The sequence below is a fragment of the Vidua chalybeata genome, chromosome 9 (assembly GCF_026979565.1).
Source record: "Vidua chalybeata isolate OUT-0048 chromosome 9, bVidCha1 merged haplotype, whole genome shotgun sequence".
Taxonomy (NCBI): Eukaryota; Metazoa; Chordata; class Aves; order Passeriformes; family Viduidae; genus Vidua; species Vidua chalybeata.
This window is the reverse complement of record NC_071538.1, coordinates 8,721,109-8,739,874: the sequence shown is the minus strand read 5'-3', so window position 1 is coordinate 8,739,874 and position 18,766 is coordinate 8,721,109. Positions and strand designations below refer to the sequence as shown.

Sequence of the window (18,766 nt, the reverse complement as noted above, 5' to 3'; positions counted from 1 at the left end):
TTCAACACAGTCAATTACATATTGCAGAGATTAGAAAGTAATTTAACATTTAAGTTTCAGTTGTTAACAAAATCCACAGCCTCCAAATTATTTTAGGTCTCCTGTGACTTTAGTCACTGCTGCAAATGTTGGAGACTTTAAGTGGTAGCATAGATAAAATCTCAAATGGGTAACAAGACATTCTTGTGATGCATTAGGTTTTTTTTTTTTAGGTTAAACATAATGGCATTATTATATTTTATTCATACACTAAGAAGTTTTTGCCTAGTGTTAAACTCAAAAGTCCAAAATACCCATCTGCACCAAGCCTGCTGCCTTTCCTCTTCCCCTTAAGTTTACTCTGGTCTCTCCCACCAGCCATTGTTTCCTCTCCTTTTCTCCATTCCATCCCCTGCTTCTCCTCTTCCCCCAGGTCACTCCCTGTACATCACACTGAATTGATTTAGCTGCCTCTGAGATCTGTAGCATTTCTAATTTCCCTCAGGCTGCTTGGCACCTATCATAAATTTTTTCACCCCTTATCCTCATCTTGCCCCTTTATTTCCATGCTGTAGCCTCCAGTGCCACTAAATCAATTAAGTCAATCAATTAAGTACTTGGAGGGTCCAGCAATCATGTCAAAAATGTGAGTTAGATGGCATGAGAAAGTCACTGCTTTACTATCGCTATTTCTCTTTTAATGAGGTTGTCTATTTAGTAGAGCCTGGGGCACAGTGTTAAGAGCCACAACAAAAAGAAAAAAAAAAAATATATATCCTACAAGCTGCAAATCCTCCTGGAAAAGCTGCCCCACCACAAGCAGGAGGCTTGTTCCACACAGTATTACACGCACCAGGACAAGTCTCACAGGGACTGGGGCTGCACAGCCTCTCACCTGGAGTACCTGCACGCTGAGCCTGGCTTCAGAGAGCTGGGAACAACTGGGAGCTCCACTATGGATGCTGGGGTGTGGGGTGCACATGGACCAAGCTTATTCCTGCCTATTCACACTGGAATAAGCAAGAAAACATTTTGCCTGAACACCTCAGTTACCCACCAAACTGCAGAGTCCTTAATGGATTCATAATAAAATAACTTAATGGACTGTATTTTCAGCCATGCTGCAAGTTCCCTGTATTCCAACTGGGACTGCTCAGCAGCACATAAGGAAACCAAGCCCTGTCTCTTTAGGAAGACCATGGGGGGAAAAAAAAAAAATCACAGAAATTGAACCTAACAGGGAAAATGAATGGTAAAGCCTTAGACCAAGCAAGCCCCAAGTTCAACAGGACATTGACCATTACTTACTTCAACACCTCCAGTGAAAACACTGAATTGCAAGACATGTGAATGGCTCTGAGATGAATTTTATCTCCTTGCTGCAAGAAAATCCTGGGTGGCACAGATGGTTCTCCCTCACTGCACCCAGGAGGCTGCTGTGCTCCTTAACAGGGCTCAACATGCAGCACCTGGTCCAATGCCCCTCACGACCATTTCCTTACAATTCCTGTTTGTTTTAGTTGGTATTTTGCAGGGATCATGGGGACAACAACATGCCACAAGCATTTCCTTAATTGCTGTGTTTGTGCTGCAATGCTTCTCTGCTGTTCCCTTAAAATGCACTTAGCAGAGTTGGAGTGGAGCTGCTCATCCCCATCATAATCATCCCACAGTCCTGTAGGGTTGGAATTAGGTGATCTTTAAGGCTTTTTTGGGTTTTTCTAACCCAAACCATTCCATGACATGAAACACCTGAATTCTCTACTGCAGATTCAAATCTAGTTTTGTAACTTCTGAAAGTTTTAAGAGATGAACAACAGTCCCTGTATGTAGACAGCTAAAAAAAAACCACCCAAACCCCCAAAACCTCTTCCTGACATCGATTTTTCCCTGGTACCCATGAAGGTGTATGGATACCTCTCCAGCAGTTGTGAACCCTTCCACTTGCTCTGCCTCGAGAGGGAAGTGCATTTCAGTGGGACTGTGTACACACAATTTGGAGGAAAAGTCAACAGCCTCAAATGTCAGAGTGAAATGAAAAACACATCAATAAATTGCATTTGCATCACAAACTTTCTAGTGTTGTTTTCTGGAACTTGGTATTTGGATGGCAGATGGGGTGGCAAGACATCAGCCTCATGAGATAAGGCAGGGGATGAGCAGATGGGGAAATGAAACCACCACTGCAAGAATTCTCAGTTTCATGTGAAATAGCAGAGAGGAGACAGCTCAGTGCTATTTCAGAGCTACAGCTGCCAACAGCTTCAAACTCCCTGCAAATTACTACTGGACACAGCACAGGGTGACTGAGAAACATCTTATTTCCCATCTGACAGCCCTCCCCTACTGTCATGAACACTTCAGTCACATGCCCATGGAGAGGGGACAGAACAAACAATACATGACAGATCACTGTAATCTGCCTTAAATGTGATAGTGCTTAGTGTGAGGAAATACCTGATAGCCCAAAAAGATCTGTGATATAAACATTTACTGCAACATGTGGAAAATTTTATCAGGTTTGATCTAGGAAAGGAAGAGAGCTGTAGCATTTAGGCTTAGCAAATTATCAAAATACTGAATTCCTACAAGAAGAGCAAGGAGTTTTGGAACACAGCATCATTCCAATTCAGCTTTCAAAAAGAAATGTCACATATGAAAACCTGAAAAGCAAAACCCACTGGAAACCTCTTGCAGTTATGGAGATTTCAGTATTGGGAGGCATTTCCCAGCACTGGCCAAGATAATCAGTTTTGGTCATAAAAGAGCATAAATGGAAAAAATCCATGGAGTGGGGGCTGAACCCTTGCCCATGAAGGAGACTGAAAATGAAAAGTTCAGTCCTGAATCTGTTTGAGCCAGAGCCAATCATGGAATGTAGGCTGAACAATAAATTATGGACTTTCCTTCTTCAAAAATACCCCACCCCAAGAATAGGAGCAGAAAAGGAAAATGCAACCTCCAGAGTGTTCTCCAAGCCTGAAGGGCCCTCTCAGATGGCAGCCTGTAAGCGTGGCTTCACAATGAGAAGAAAATAAATCTGTCTAATCCCCGTGCTTCCTCCACACACACTGATTTTGCAAACAATAACCTGAGGAAAGACTTTTCCAAGTGCCAGCTACTAAAAGGCGTCTCGGTGCACAAGCTCTGCAATAAAAACACTTGGCACAAAAAGCTCACTTTGAGATTATATGCAGAGCAAAGCTTGGTCTGTGTAGCACAAAGGGGCACATGAAATATGGTGCTGATAAAGAGAAGAATCAAAACAGATTTAGCCCCAGCTCCTGCAGACTCAGTCCCTCCAGGGGGGCAGCCGTCTGGCTGTGACACAGCACAGCACCCAGAGAAGTGTAAATTTAATTTCCTTTTAATAACAATAACAAACTCGTGAGAGCCATTCTCTTCCTGCAGCCGAGGAGACTGAAGCAAAAAAGCCCAGATTATGTGACTTCCTGAGCTTAGCAGCTGAGTCAGCAGGGAGCAAGGTCCTGTGTGAGGATAAGAACCTGCCCAAGTCTAGGGCTACACTAAGCTCCACCTGTACCCTCTATCCTAAAGAAAGGCAAGTACTTCCCAGGAGCACCCCAGCTAAGAGCCTGTTTGGTTGGACTCAGGAAAAGAGCTCAAAAGGGTACTTGGGCCACAGCTAAAATCCAAATTAATCCTCACCATTGCCTCTGCTTGATGAAAAAAGCATCCTGCTGCTGCCTTTATCTCACCTGGGGAGCCAGAGTGGGAAATTCCAAAGAGAGCAAAGACAAGTGCCATTGTGGGTGCCCCTGTGACAAACACACCCAGTGATGCTCTCAGCTGGTGTGGCCCTGTCCCCAACCCCAGAGTCAATTAAGGCAGCAGGACATGGCTCTGCCAGCACAGCAGCCTAATTGTGATGAATGGATCTCTGATATTGAGCTGGCTGGATGCTCCAAGAACCTAATTTGTGAAAGAGAACAGCACTAAGGTAATAAACTTCTGTCCAGCTCTCATAATTTGTAATAATGTCTGACAAAGACCAGATATGAATTTAGTTATTGGTCATTGTCTTCAGAAGCAAATGCTAAGTTGCTCATGCAGAAGATCCATTTATTAGATATATGAATTTGGAAAGGGGCAAAACAAAACTGGAACGCACATGTGGCCCATTTCCCATTTTCACTTCAAAGGCTTTTCAATTTTTTATTGTATCAGGAGTGAAAGTAGCTAGTTAAACCCAAAACCCTTGTCCAATTACTATGAAGCCCAAGTTATCTTTTAAATATGCACTTGCAAATTTTGTCCCAGGACAAAGAAAATCCTAAAGGGCAAGGAAACATTTTCAGAGAGCTTTGGAAAGACAGATGTGGCTACACTGAAGCTGAGATGCTGGGCCTCCCATGAGTCTTGTACTATTTCCTTATTGTTCTGCATCTGACACAGCCATTGTTCTATCAGGAAGGTTAAAGCAAAGAATTTGCACAGTAAAACCAAGAAGCTGCAGACCCCATCCTCGACACTGAAGTCAATGGCCCTAATCAGTTCAGCAGTGCAACATGCCCCAAATTTCATCTGCAAGGAGCACCTAGAGGCTGCAGCACATTGTTTTATGTTGCCATTTCACTGTTTCAGTGTGCTGCACAAGGAACAGCACTTGCCTGTAAGCCACTGTTACAGTCTTTGGGATGGCAGCTGCTCAGTGGTCACCGTGGGATTCCCAGGGCTGTAACACATCTGAGTGTATCCCCCCTGAGCTCCCACCTCACCACCCTCTGCAAAATGGTCAGAGGATCAAAACAGCCATAAATATGCCAGCATTGCCCTCTGCTCTCAAGCCAAAGCTTCCATACAGCTCAAGTGCAGCACCTTTGACCATGCCTTGTATTTTTTCCTGATAGACTCTGTAAGACTCATTGATTAAATCCTGAATTTGAGGGAGCACAATATTCTGTAATGAGACAGTTTGCTGCAGCATCACTGAACCTCTCCATATTTTTACTGTGTTCATCTTTAGAGCTTGTGAATGTCCTTTGAGCAGCCCTTACTCTTTACAAGCTTCTTTTGTTCCTTTGCACCGATATTCCTCACCCTCCTGAAATGCTTTTGATTTACATGAACAGCACAAGCAATTGCTTCATACAACTCCTAGGAGATTTGGAAGTAATTTTTTTGGCTTTAGCTGTCTCAGATCTTAACTGCTTCAGATTCAGCAAGCATTACCAGCCACCCTCTTCTTGTAGCCTGTGATTTGAAAAACTCCTCAGTGAGAGGCAGCCGCTGATTCCCTTGATTTCTCATGCAACCCCTATAAAGCAGAGCTTGAAAAGATCACAAAAACCATACTCAAATTTAAGTTGCACTGGATAGTCATCAAACAGAAACTTCCTTGGACCATCAATCTACTTGCACAATGTAAGAAACTTTACTGGAAAAGGGGAAAAAGGACAAGAGGGATTTATTTTATATTTTTCTATCTATCTCCCAGATACTCTCCCTAATTTAGTAAGAATTTAAAGAGGGCTGAGAGAAAGCACAGGTACAGGGAAGAACAAGAGCAGAAAAGGATTCTATGAATTCACAAGCTGTGTACAACCAGTATGTTGTGCTCCCGAGCCAGTTGAAAATGATGCAAAACAGTTGAGAATTTCACATGACACAATCTTGGTATTGTTCAAATATAGAAATGATTTCATAAGCAGAAATTAACCAAGGTAGAGAAGCAAGAAGCCCTGTGTTCCACAATGAGAGACTGCTCTCTGTGGCTGGTGATGGCCTTGGGGTACCTGCATGTCACCAAAGATGTCCCTGTGGTGATGAGCTTTACAATTCAGAAACAGCATCATGAACAACCAGTCCTGGTCATAAAGACCAAACCATTCTGTTTTCAGTTTTCCTACAGAAAAAAAAAAGAGAGGAAACCTTTTCCTCTGAGTTACAATTGCACATATAAGAAAGCTTCAGACAATCCCATAAATGGGATCATTCATCAATAAATCCTTCATTTGTTCAGGTCCCCCAGCAGACACTTCACCTCGGATATAAACCATCCGTAGCAACATGACAAGTGTGTGTGCAGTACTTGAGCCCTAAGATAAGAATAAAATAAAATGTAAAAGGCAAACCTCAAAGAGACTCTAAAGCAGAATAAAGAACTTGCAGGTAATTTTTTGCTCTATTTTCTTTTTCTTTTCCCCTTGCATTATCCCAAGGTAGGAATTCCTGAAGCTGCCCTTGGCAGGGGCTTGGCACATCATGTTCCAAGAGTTCTGTGTTTCAACTCAGGCAGTGAAGACTGTTTTTAAGCTCTGCCCTGGCACCTTTCAACAGCAATCTCTACAGCTCCCATTTGCACATTGTAATGCCCAGAGTTGTTTCTTCCCTGCTCATTTTCATGTAAAGCAGGATGAATGTTTGGTTTTAGTCTTCTGCTGCTAATTGAAATCTCCAAAAGCAAACTTTGATTAACTCTCCACAGCAGGCCTGGCCACACAGCTGAGAGCACAGATCAACTCTGCTGGCTCTTCTCTCTCCCTGCCTTGCTTTTCAGTCCTGGCCACGGGTGTCACACACAGGATCTGCCTTTCAGAAAAGCTCCCTGGCAGTGCTGCCCTCACCTTTTACTGAAATGCAGGCAGCAAAGCCTTTCACAGCCGTGGATGCTGCCTTGGTTCCTACTAACTCCTTTCACTCTTGCCTCTCTGCAGCTCCTGCACACAGCATGTCTTCTCTTCTCCCCATCAAACCTGAACTCATTTCTGCATTCCCAGCACTGCTCAGCACTGAGCCTTGTGCATGCACAGGTTATGCTCACAGTTGCCTTACTCTTTAAAATACTTCCAAATTCCTGTATCACTCACAGGAAAGCATTTGGCTAATTAAAGATCGCAGAAAGCTGCACATAAAACCTTTTATAAACCAACTCAGCCTTTTTAAAAGCAAGGACATAATCAAAAAAATGGATTCAAATCCATATTTTGACTATCTAAAAAGGAAAGAAGAAGTACTTTGAGCTATGCAGAGCCAGGGCTGGGAGCCATATGCAATATTTTTAGATACCCAGATTTCTTATTTGCTTTAAATGTCAGGGCACTCAAACTAATTAGTGCTCTGCCTCACCTATTCACAGTGCTGCCTTTAAAGCCAGCAGGAATGCTGCTGCCTGCTTCACTGGGAGGACAAGGATGTGGAATGAGGATGGGAACCACAAAGGATTAGGAAGTACTAACAGCAGAGAGAGGGAGGATGCTACAGTTTAGGGACACAAGAGGCAGTGCTGTAATTCCACAATTGCCACCACGTGCTGGGAGCACCACGGGAGATGCTGTTCCAGCCCCTGGGCTCCCCTGCCACATGGGCTGCCACTTGCTGAGCACACAGAGCACCCACCAGAAAGGTCAGCAGTACAGGGATCCCATTTGGGAAGACAACTTTCATGAGCAGTTGTTTCTGTACTAAGAAAAGATCTACTGTTATGTGAAATTTATGGCTTATTCAACTGAAGGAGAGGGATGAAAGCAGGTATTTGTCTTTGACATCCAGTGGCAGTGGCCTTTCCTCTTCTCCTTCAACAGGGAACTTATTACATAAACCAAGAGGGATAAAAAAGGTGTTTATTCATCCCCATGGACTATCAGAGAGAACAGTGCTTTTGCTGACTTCCCTGTGTTCCTGAAGGCAGAACATCACCCAATGACTTTACTTCCAATAAGTATCTATTACTATCATCCTGCAAACTCCATGTAAATTTAAAAGCATTCCTTTCCTGTAGTTTCCCTCCCTAATTATCCTTGACAGTGAAGGACACCTGCCCCCCTTCCATCTGCCCCCACAACAGGAGAGCCCACGAGGCAGCACAGGAATTCAGGAGCAGTGACAGTGCTATTGCTCCTACCAGTGCAAACACAAAATTTTGGTGAGAGCAGAGCAGCCCACCAGATAAAAATGCTCTGAATAGGGGAAGGAAAATCACCAGCACTCCTGGGGTGTAATGCTTCCCAGCTAACTCCAAGAAAAAAAAAAAGAATGGATTTCAAAGGGGGATGTAACTTTCTGTTCTGGCACCTGCTGAATGTCCCCCACTGCTCTCCAGGGAGGTTTCAGAGCATCTCAGCTGCCTGTGCTATTATTATGTCAGCACTTCTCTTGCTAAATCCTTTCCCAAGCAGTCTGAAATCCTGCCATTGTAATTCCAGGTGTGCTGAAAATGGGCCTGAAATTTTCTTCTACTGTGTGATGCATTAACCTGGCTTAAAAACACCAGGACTTGCACACAACTCTGTGTTTTGGGTGCTCTTCTTATAAGATAAAATTGCAGCTGGAGAAAAAGCAATGTGGCTCTGCTGGAGATTCATTTATCTGGATCACAAAAGAGTAGTGAATACAGGCAAAAAAAAAAAAATCCCAGTATAACCGAATACTTTGAGTTTTCTGCCATGGGACAATAGGGAAGAGATGCTTTGCAGCTCCACTATATAACAGGATTCAGAACAACAAATATACTGACTTTCAACTTCTTAGCAAAATCCACCCCAAATTCTGGTTAAGCATACCAAACATTGAAATTAGTAAAAACCAGAAGTGTTGGCATAGTAATTTTTACTACAACAGCTCCATAGACAGAGTACCCACCCCTATATGCAATGGAAGCCAAATGGTAACTGGGAATACATTAATATTCCTAATATTTACTGTTTGGAAGTGTTATTTATCACTGTTTTAACTATATAACAGTGAGATTCTCCATACCATAATGCAGAATGCATGTAAGCAGCACTTCCCTTTCTTAACTCAATCCTGGGGTGCTTGGATTAAACATCAGGAGGCCAAATGAGACTATCACTGAACTCATAAAATCTCATTTTCTGCCTTTTTGAAAGCAATCAACTTTTTACCCTTTTCACACTAAAATAAAAATACAGCTGCAACAAAATTGCACAAATTATTCCAGTTTGGATAATGTGTCTGGAATAGCTTTATTTTATCTTCATGCCCATTAGGATCAGAATTCTCACGAGGCAGTTTCTGCATATCCTGACTACAATAGGCTGGACTCAGCTCTAGATCTGAGCTTTTCCCCTTTCTAGGTGAAAGGCAGAGAAATTTCAGCCCTCAAATCAAACCTCTAGATGCCCAAGACTTCACAATATGCACAATCACACCCACATTTTGCCTTTTGGGTTCTTTTTTTCCACAGTAACAAAACTGCCATGATACCTAAAGCTTTTAAAACCCCCACACAGCAAACTGAGCATCTAAAGCACAGAATTCCACGAGCTTGTGGCTGTTAAAAGTCCCTGTGGAGCACTGTGAACCATCCAAACTGCCCAGGGCCCAGTTTGGAAGGCCAATAATGAATGAATTACAATAGTCAATAAGGGATGTAATTAAGGAAGTAGGTTCTTCTGACATTTACATTTTGCTAGCTGCCACATGTGCATGAAATGTGTTATTGTTTCCCTTCTGAAGTACCAGGGTCTATAAATACCTTTTAAGAATCATATGCAGATGTTTAAGTCCTCTCCTCTGCCATATTCTAATTAGACACATTTATTGCATGTAGAACAGTAAATGCCATGTTTTACTGGTCATATTTACAAGCAGAAAGATGGAAAGTGTCAAGGAGCAGGGCAAGAATCCCAGTCAGCTCAGAGGGATCTTCTGCAGGCAGAAGCTGTGGACAGTGCACAAAGAAAGGCCCCAAATGTCACAATTTTCAACTCTACGTGCAAAACTTGACTTTGTTGTTTTACAGTTATTGCTCTGTATTGTTATTATGTAATATTTTTCCATACTGCAGCCCTTACAAGTCCTCAGCATGGTCCAAGACCAAACATTTCTTAGAGAAGAAGTTCCTATAAATAGATAATACTGATTAAAAAAATAAAGAAAGAAAGAATTAAAAGGATAATGCCAGCAACTTTATATTTATATTTATATTTAAATTGCAACCTTTGAGAGCTAAAGGCCAGATGCCCTTTGGCACATCTCTGGGATGCAGGAATGCAGCAGCTCCTCAGCATCATCAGGTTCAAAACAAGTTTGTAGCATGGGAATATTTTAAGGAAAAAATAAGGAGGCACTGCATGAATATGTGTAAAGAATTCCTCTAAAAGATGATGGGTAGGGGAGGAAGGGATCTGGGAGTCATTTATTAAGAAAACTGAATAAACGAATGGTGAAAATTGGTACCATGGATTGACTCCTCAAAAGCTGATGATGAATAAAGGCAGCCATGAAGAGCCCAGAAAAAACAATTCAGCAATGGGCTGATAAAAGAGAGAAGGCAGATTCAGCCCAGGAATGCAAAGGGAACTGTGACATGATCAAAAGAATAAGCTGAGGCAGCAATCCTGGCAGTCACAATGGATTTCAAAAATAAAAGTCAAATTTGTCAAGGACAAAGAAAGGGATAACAATTGAGACACGAGATGAAGAGAGGCAGGACTGGGTTTTAACTCTCAGTGTGAGAGCAAATGCTGTACTTCAGAGCAGGTGAGAAGAATTCTGCAAGACCTGCAGCTACCCTGGGTGTGGCAATCCAAACACATCACTAGTCAAACAGGCTGCTGAACTGACAGGGCTGAATAAGAGATGATGCTGATATTTTGCTCAGCTCTCCAAAAAGGAGGTCAGAGAGAAACCTCTGGGAGTCAGGATTAGAAGACCTGGTTTGGCCTCACTGAGTCTGAGCTGTTGGCTAAACATGCAAAGAGAGGGATGGAGAGACAGATCGAGATTGGAGCAGAAGATAGAGCTGGCATCACTTGGTTCAACACAGTAACCAAATTTATGTTGGCAAATGAAATAACTCTGGCAAAAAGTACAGAAAAAAAAAAAAAAAAGAGATCAAGGACAATCAAGGACAGAGAGCACACAGGAAATCCCAGATGAAAACTGTGCAGGAGAGGATCTAGGAAAAGAGGTAAAATCCAGAGACAAGAGTCATGGAGATCAGGTGAGAGGACTTTGTGTGGAATCAGCGGATGGGGTGAGATGCTCACACAGGGCTGCACCTGAGATCAGCCAGAGAGAGGAACTTTGGGAAGTTTCAAAGACATGAAGGGGACAAAACCCACCATGGGAGCCCCAGGCAGGGACCACCAGCATCCTCCTGGCCAATCCCACCCTCTGGCAAACACCAAACTCGGTGAACTCCTCACCCCATATCTCCTGCTCACTGTGGAGTGAAGAGAGAGCAGAATAAATTAATTCCTTCTTTTATTTCTATTTTTAAAGCCTCAGAGACGCTCAGTGAAAGAGACTCTGACAGTTTGACATTTCATCTGCTCCAGCACATGTGCTTCAAGGAATAACTGCAGATCCATGATTGCACCTCGATTTCTGGTCAGGGATGCCAGAACCAACAGATTTCCAGCAAAGTCAAGAGGTACCTTTGGTACATTTTAAACGAGGCCTCTTCTGCCAACAGTGAGAATTTTAATCTTGCTAAAATTCTCTTTCAGCCAAGTTTAGCTGTCCTGTTAGCAATCTATCAGCATAATTAACACCATCACTCACATTGCACAGGGAAGAGCAGCAAACCCAGGGGTTATCAGCTCAAACCTGATAAAGCCTCAGAACATGCTGGAAAATGCTTCTATAGAAGCAACCCGAGAAATCTGCACTGTAAGGTCAAGACAGCTTAGAAGTTCAGGAAGATGGGCAGGATGTTGGCATCCAAAACATTGGCTGGAACATTTCAGAGGCATGACATGATCTCAGTTAATCCTGGGGACAACAGGATTATAACCAGCCAACCACACAAATAAATATTATTTATTTGGATGTCATTAAGATTTAAAGCAGAAGCACCATCACACCAGTTCTGTGGCCAGCATGAGGAGACAAATGAATTTTTTTTTTAAATAGAATGCTACAGGTAAGGTCTGGTTGCCCTTACATGGAAAAGGGCACTGAGTAACACCACTTCAGGCAGGTAAACCCTTAAAGATATTAAAATAAAATCAAATCCTCAGCAAAGATAATGAAGGCTGGAGGAACTGATAGATAACAAGAATAGAAAGTCAAAATTAAATAAATGTATTTATACACACGGTTTTCCTTCCTGGGTTTCACACTGTCAGCCTGAAGAAAATGGCTACAGATCAAATTCATGAAATACGAGTAACACACTGCAATACTTCTGTGCAATAAGTACCAAAACCCCACCAGAGCACTCCTAGAAGTGCTACAATCCCACACACTGGGCCCAAGAGCTTTATTTCAATAAGGATATGGGCCAACATCTCTGAAAGAGAATAGGCAGTGCAAATGAAACTCAGTTTTGGGGTCCTACAAAAGAGGTAAAATTTGCTGAGATGGCTGTCATCTTCATCAATTGGGTTACAATCCCTCTGTTTAGTGTATTTCCCATAAATAAACAAGATACTGACACTGATTTACCCTGCTTTTTGGCCAGTGGAGGAATCCAGATAAATAATTTAGCTATACAATACCTCATAGAGAGCTAAATTTTACAGCATATTCTGGCAATCTGCACATCCACGAGCTGATACAAAATTTTACTTTAACAGAAATAATTCGTTGCTTAGAGCCAAATAGTAATTTCTTGCTTTTATCTCATTTCTTTTTCACAGTTTAGGGGTTTGCCATTGAAGTCGACAGCATTTTGAAATTAGAGACAACAAGAGTTTAAAAGCACACCTCACTGCATGGAGGTGGAAAGAAATCTTTTCCCAAGCATTTCGGGGGGGTTTAATTATTAGTTTCAAAGACATTTTTGGAAAGGAACCTGCAAGTAAACAGAGATTTATGGCCACATAAATAAACAATGAGACAATTACAGGCTCTTTACAGAGCCCAGATTAGTCACGCACGTCTAATGAAGCATCACTGAGCTATCACGGGGAGATGGCCTGATGTGTGTGATTAACAAAACAACACTCAGGAACAGCCAACCAGCAATGATGGGCCTCCACAAAATCTGCATTTCCTTCCACATGCACACTCATGGCTTTGGTTGCTTTATTAGCAAATCACCAATCACTGCATTCTGCAGAAAGGGAGAATATTAAATAACACAACGCAATTATTTGTGGTTTTGCCCTCTGAAGATCAAGCTTTAGAAAATATAAAAGAACTCCCATAAAATAAATTCACAATATATTGCAGCATTGAGGTCTAACCAAGATGGATATGACAGAATAAACGGTACAAACATTATTTTCTTGTAATATGCAGCCAGGAAATTTCTCAAGTGGCATTGGGTAGAGAAAGTCTTGTGTTCAGAAATAATTATGGTAGGTTTTTTTACAATAAAAACCAAAAGAAAATGTGTATCCTTTAGGTAAGGTATTTATTTAGCAAACATAATCTGGAGAAAGCAAATGGGATAGATGGAAAACATCTGACAGCTGAAAAAAAAGGTGCATTTATAAGATTAATAGGGTCTCAAACCCCACGTGTAATGACAATTTTTGGCATAGACACAACAGGAGAACATCCTGTTAGTCATATTAAATACAATTTTTTGCTATCATGTTCTAAATACACTGACAAGTACTTGGAAAGTGGAATGAAGGGACCTCTTTAGTGTAATCCCTGGCATGGAATGATGGAATATAAGAAAGGACTGTTATTATTTCTATTGCAGTGCTGTAGATGAACCATATTGTGCTGCATCTACAGTGCAAACTCACAGCAAAATCCTTCTTGTATTTTTCTTGGTGAGATATATTCTTTCCAAATGATATTCCACCTTCAACTCAATCTCCTTCATGGATAAATTTACTCAAAGGGCAGAATTCCTGATGCCTGGAATAATACCATTATTAAAATCAATACTTTTTGATGAATATTATGTCTGGAACATATTATGGAGACCTATAAAGCAGAGGAAGAAAAAAAAAACCCTGCTGATCATTTTCAGTAGTAACCCAACCAGAGCCCTTCATCTGTAACGAATTATGAAGCAATTCCCCTAAATCATCTGTATGAAGTCAGCTATGACACTGCCAATTTGAAAAAAAATTTGCTAGTTTTGAGCTACAAATTGATTTTTTATTGTGATAAATTAAAATCCAATGGCAGCCTACAAGATACTCAACATGAAGAAGCCCACTTTTTTTTTTTTTTCCTGAGTATTTTTATTCTTTTCTATCACATGGGACTGGTGCTGGGGCAGACGTGACAGCAATAGACAATGCTGTAGAAGTTAAGAAAAGACACTCTAGAGAGGTAAATAATCTTTCCAAAATACCCTTTTGGGAATTCCAAAATCATGGAAATACAACTAAGGGAAAAAGCATTGTGAGGGACAGAGAGGGTTGTTAAAGGAGGAGAAAGCAAATGCAAGATTATCCAGGTTATCTTCCCTATTAAGGGCTGCTTTTTTTCCCTGCTGCATAAAAGTCATCACCAAACTCCAAACTTTATAAACTCTGAAGTTTAACATGGAACTTAGAAGATCAGTGTGAGTGAAATATAATCTTTTCCCAGCTCTTTACAGCTTCTTTCCATCCAAAAACCTGGGCTCAGCAACCGTACAACCCCTAGTTTTGCCAGATTTTGGGATTTTCCAGCAGGAGTGGGAATGACATGACAACTGTAGGCTGGCAAAGCAGAGACAGGCTGGATGAGAAAGACTAAGAATGAATGGGACAAGGGTGTGAAACTCTTGAAAAAGGAGAGACCCAAGCTGGGAAAAAAGCCCAAGGGATGTGGCTGTGAAGACCTGGCAGAGGATTTCACGCACCTCTGCTCCAAACCCTTGGCATGGGAAGCAGGACTCTCCTGTTTTGACAACAACATGTACAAAGTGCTGTGGAAAGCTCCCCACATGCCTCTGTCACAGCCCTGCTGCAAGAAGGACAACTCAATAGTCCTGCCCATCACTCGGGCAGCTCAGGGGCAGACATCTGCAAGGTGGATTTAAGGGTTTCATTCTAAGCCTCAGTGGGTGAGTGACAGGTTTACTATAAGGATGAAATAGTTATGTCAGATTTAGAGTGTGGGATGTCAGAGCTATGAAATGAAGGGGACTGTTCCCATGTCCCCACCTCACTTTCTGCAGACAGGAGAGTGTGCAGGATGCTGCAGGAGAGGCAGCTGGAATAAAGCACACCTTTGTTTCTAAAACACGGCCTCTTTTCCCTCTTTATTCTAGGCAAAAAATTCCAGTGTTTGAGAAACATTCAGAAACAAGTGCAAAAGGAATAGACTTTCTCTTTCCTCTTTTTTATTTCCCCAATAAAAGGCTTTAATCTCAGGAAAGCAACTATGGCTGGGGTGCAATTTGCACTGACAGCCCTAATTCTGACATTTCCTATTTTCTGTAACCCCAGCAGTGCCCTCTGAAACACAGCTTTTGCATGGATACTTTACACAACACATCCCAAATGAGCTTTTCATTACTAACTACTCGTATTATGTATCAGTGAGCTCAATGACATTGATTTTCTAATAATATAAATTAACTGGCAAAGATAATTTCATCTATCATCAGTAGGGTTTTATTTCTGGCACCGTGTTAAATAGTTAATCTTCCAAAAGATTAAATCAAGAGCTTTTTAAAATTCAAGGCAGAGCTTAAACCGCTGTAAAAATCTTCTTAATTATGATTAAAACAGTTTGTGTGTTGTTGCTTTATCTTGAAGTAGTGTAATGTTTTGCTTAGGTTTCTTCTTTTAGAGCAATTTTAAAAAATCAAACATGGTATTGCTGCGGCAGAAACCGTGTAAGGCATGAAAGTCTCTGCAACTTCCTCCACCAGATGCTACTGGGGAAGTTGCTGCTTCACAGAGACAACCTCAAATTTTCCAGTATCTCTTACCTCTCATTCCATACAAAATGTGATTTTTCTATCACTGACAATACACAAGCTACACTCTACAAGTGATGTAAGGGGCGATAACCCTTTATCAAATTTCTGAGATCCTTCATGTGTGCTTGCACCAGTGAGGTCCCACTGCCCAGCCAGGAAATGCTTCTAAAGGAACCAGAGGAAGATTCAACTCTGTCCCACCACACAATCAACTTTACTTACCCCTGTCTTTTCATCAAAGATTTTGATTCCCCCAAAGGAAACTGTTAAGAAGACTTTTTGTTTATGTTCTCCTTTTGATCGAGCCGCAGCAACAATTCCCTGTGGAAACAAGGAGCACTTTTAGTTGGTTTCATGACTCTCCCAGGTGCCACAGATTTACTTGTGGACAATTCACCACTTTTCTAGGAAAACTTAAAGGTTTTCCAGGAACAGCCCCCTCCTTACTTCTGGATTCCTCCTTTTTTTCAAGGTACCACATCTCTTTATGCTACCCAGAGAGCATTTCAAATGTGCTCCCACTTCCAACCTCAGCACTAGCTAATCCTCCATGAAATTTGTTTTCATGGATGCTGAAGGTCATTTCTAGCACACTTTTCCCAGCTATAAGCTGTTCTATTTATTTATTTATTTATTTATTTATTAAATAGGAAAAAAAAAACCCAACAAGCAGCAGAGGACAGAAAATTCCAATGAATTTAGCTCACTTCACACACATCTAGTATAAGCAACTTGAGGTTTTTCTAGAAGAAAAATATTCTTCTAAAAATTAAACTATACCTGTAATGTGACACTCTGGTATTGAGGGTAATATTTTTCAGGATCTCAGACCTCTACTTTGTAAGAGAACTCGCTGATACCATCTCATGCATTATTCTCCCACAGCAGAATTAGAACAGTAACTTCTGTTTCCACCTTCTCAGGAGCCTGCCCTGACCAGTAACACTGAACTGAGATCAAATATAATCAGTTGTACTTCTAAATGAAATGAAATATTTAGACTTTATCTGGTTCTCTGCAATTCCGATGTTTCACTAACAACTAACTTAGGTTTTAAGACCTTCATTGCTGCCATTACAAGGATCTGATGTCAAAAGCCACCCCAAGACTTTATGGGTGGCCTCAAAATTCATGTTATGGGACACTGTGTTTCCAGAGCCCAGAAATTAATGCTCTGCCCTCAAAAATGAATTTCTAACACTCCCTTCTTTTAACAGTTTTAGTCATTTCCTGGTACTGTTTAGATCAATCTTGCCACCTGCAAACAGGTATTAGGCACCTGGGAGATGTGGAAATATTAATCTATGGAGGAGAGAGACAAAAAGGTTTGTGCAGCAGAACAGTGACAACTCTCCCCATAGTGCCAGGAGCTATGAAATGATGAGAAACACCCAGCACACATTTAAATCAGGCAGGAATATTGTGGCAGATGTGACACACCAACAGAGCAACTTTTGGAGCGGATTAATTTTTGCCTGCCATGAAAGTGATTTGTAAATTATCTCCCAGATCTTGCTTTTAGGTTGTTGAACCACAAGCTGAGTGTCACCCCATGCTGTTTCCCTAATGAGTAACTCATTCCTCCTGGATGGACTGGAACTCTGTGGGCTGGTATGACCAGACACCATTTAGTGATTTCTTCTCCTGAAAAACCAGCAATGGAAAACCCATCAGCTCTCTAGGCTGGGGAGAGGGCTGGGAGGGAAATAAAAGGGAAAAAGCAGCAGAGGGTTTGCTGCTAGACCTGGTTTGCAACTCTGCAATGCAGAGGGGAGATGGGAAGTGAAGAGTGAACAGCGCACTCCAGGAAAACACAACCTCTCCTTCCTTCTTTCCAGTGACTCAAGCTCTTCCACATGTCCCAGGGTGAGGGACAGAAAATTCCTACAGGAACTCTCATGCTCTGAGAAAGACTGGGCCACAGAGGGATGTCTGTCAGCTCCAGAGAACCCACCCTGGACACCACTGGTACCTCAGAGTGTCTACGCTCCAACCTTATACCCAAATCTGCCTTTGCCTCGGCTTCATTTCATCCCCAAAACTCCAGGCACTCCTCTTTACGTTCTCATGCCCCATCCTCTCAGTGCACTGCCTGATTTTGCAACACTTCAGCCCTTCCACTGCTGGTGCAAGACATTCTCCTTCCAGGAGGACACCAGTTCCCCCTAAATCTGGCTGCCTACACCCATCACTCACAGGAGGTAACAGCCAGAGGCAGTGCTGTAGTTGATTAGAAATGTCATAGAAAATGCTCTGATATCCCATTTTCCTCCACAGTCATTTACTTCCCCTTTTGCATAATAAAATTATTCAATTTGCAGTGTGTTGTTTGTAATTTGTGGACAAATTGCAGTGGTGTCAATCACGGAGTAACTACAGAACTCAGAGATAATGTATTAAAATTAAACCAGGATAAGCAATACCACGCAGGAGTTCATGCAAAATTGACTGATTTCAATACATAATTAACCAGACTAAGGCTCAGTGTCATGAAAGGAGAACGAGTTCAAGTTCAAGCTGAATTTCACTCCATTTGACTGCAACACCGGGAAGTTTCACTGCACCTTGAGCTTCATCATGGAGTCCTGGCATAACTTGTCCCCTCGGGCAGCAGAAACCTCATCGATCCCGATCAGCTTGGCCTTGTAGCGGACACCGTCACCTTTGAACCTCTTTATCAAAGTGGCTTCGCTGCGATCCTGACCTGCAAAGACAACGTGGGCATGAGGATACTCACAGGAGGGCAAAGAGGAACAAGGGAAGGGACACAGCCAAGTGGCAAATCAGGTCAAACCCCGAACATTTCAGTGGAATTAGAAGGAAATGCTCATTCGATGAAACCTGTTGGTCTTGCAACCCAAAGGAGTTTGAACTGTCGCCGTACAAAATCTCCAGCACAGAAATTAGGTTTGGACAGAAGTAAGAGACAAACCTGAATCACAGCTTGTGGATCTGGAAGTGTCAGGCTGAGTCACGGGAAATATAGGTTGGATATTAGGAAAAAGTTTTTTATGGAAAGAGTGATAAAGTTCT

General features: G+C 41.9%; 1 protein-coding gene across 3 annotated transcripts in view; it reads right to left on the bottom strand.

Annotated features, from left to right (window-relative positions):
* Positions 1-18,766, bottom strand: part of DAB1 (DAB adaptor protein 1) — a 143,523-nt gene that overhangs the window by 38,368 nt on the left and 86,389 nt on the right. For all 3 annotated transcript variants that reach the window (XM_053950877.1, XM_053950879.1, XM_053950876.1), the window contains 2 exons: positions 18,298-18,437; positions 15,956-16,054 (listed from right to left, as the gene is read on the bottom strand). In XM_053950877.1, the coding sequence (XP_053806852.1) occupies positions 15,956-16,054; positions 18,298-18,437 (239 nt within the window). The remainder of the gene's footprint in view (positions 1-15,955; positions 16,055-18,297; positions 18,438-18,766) is intronic.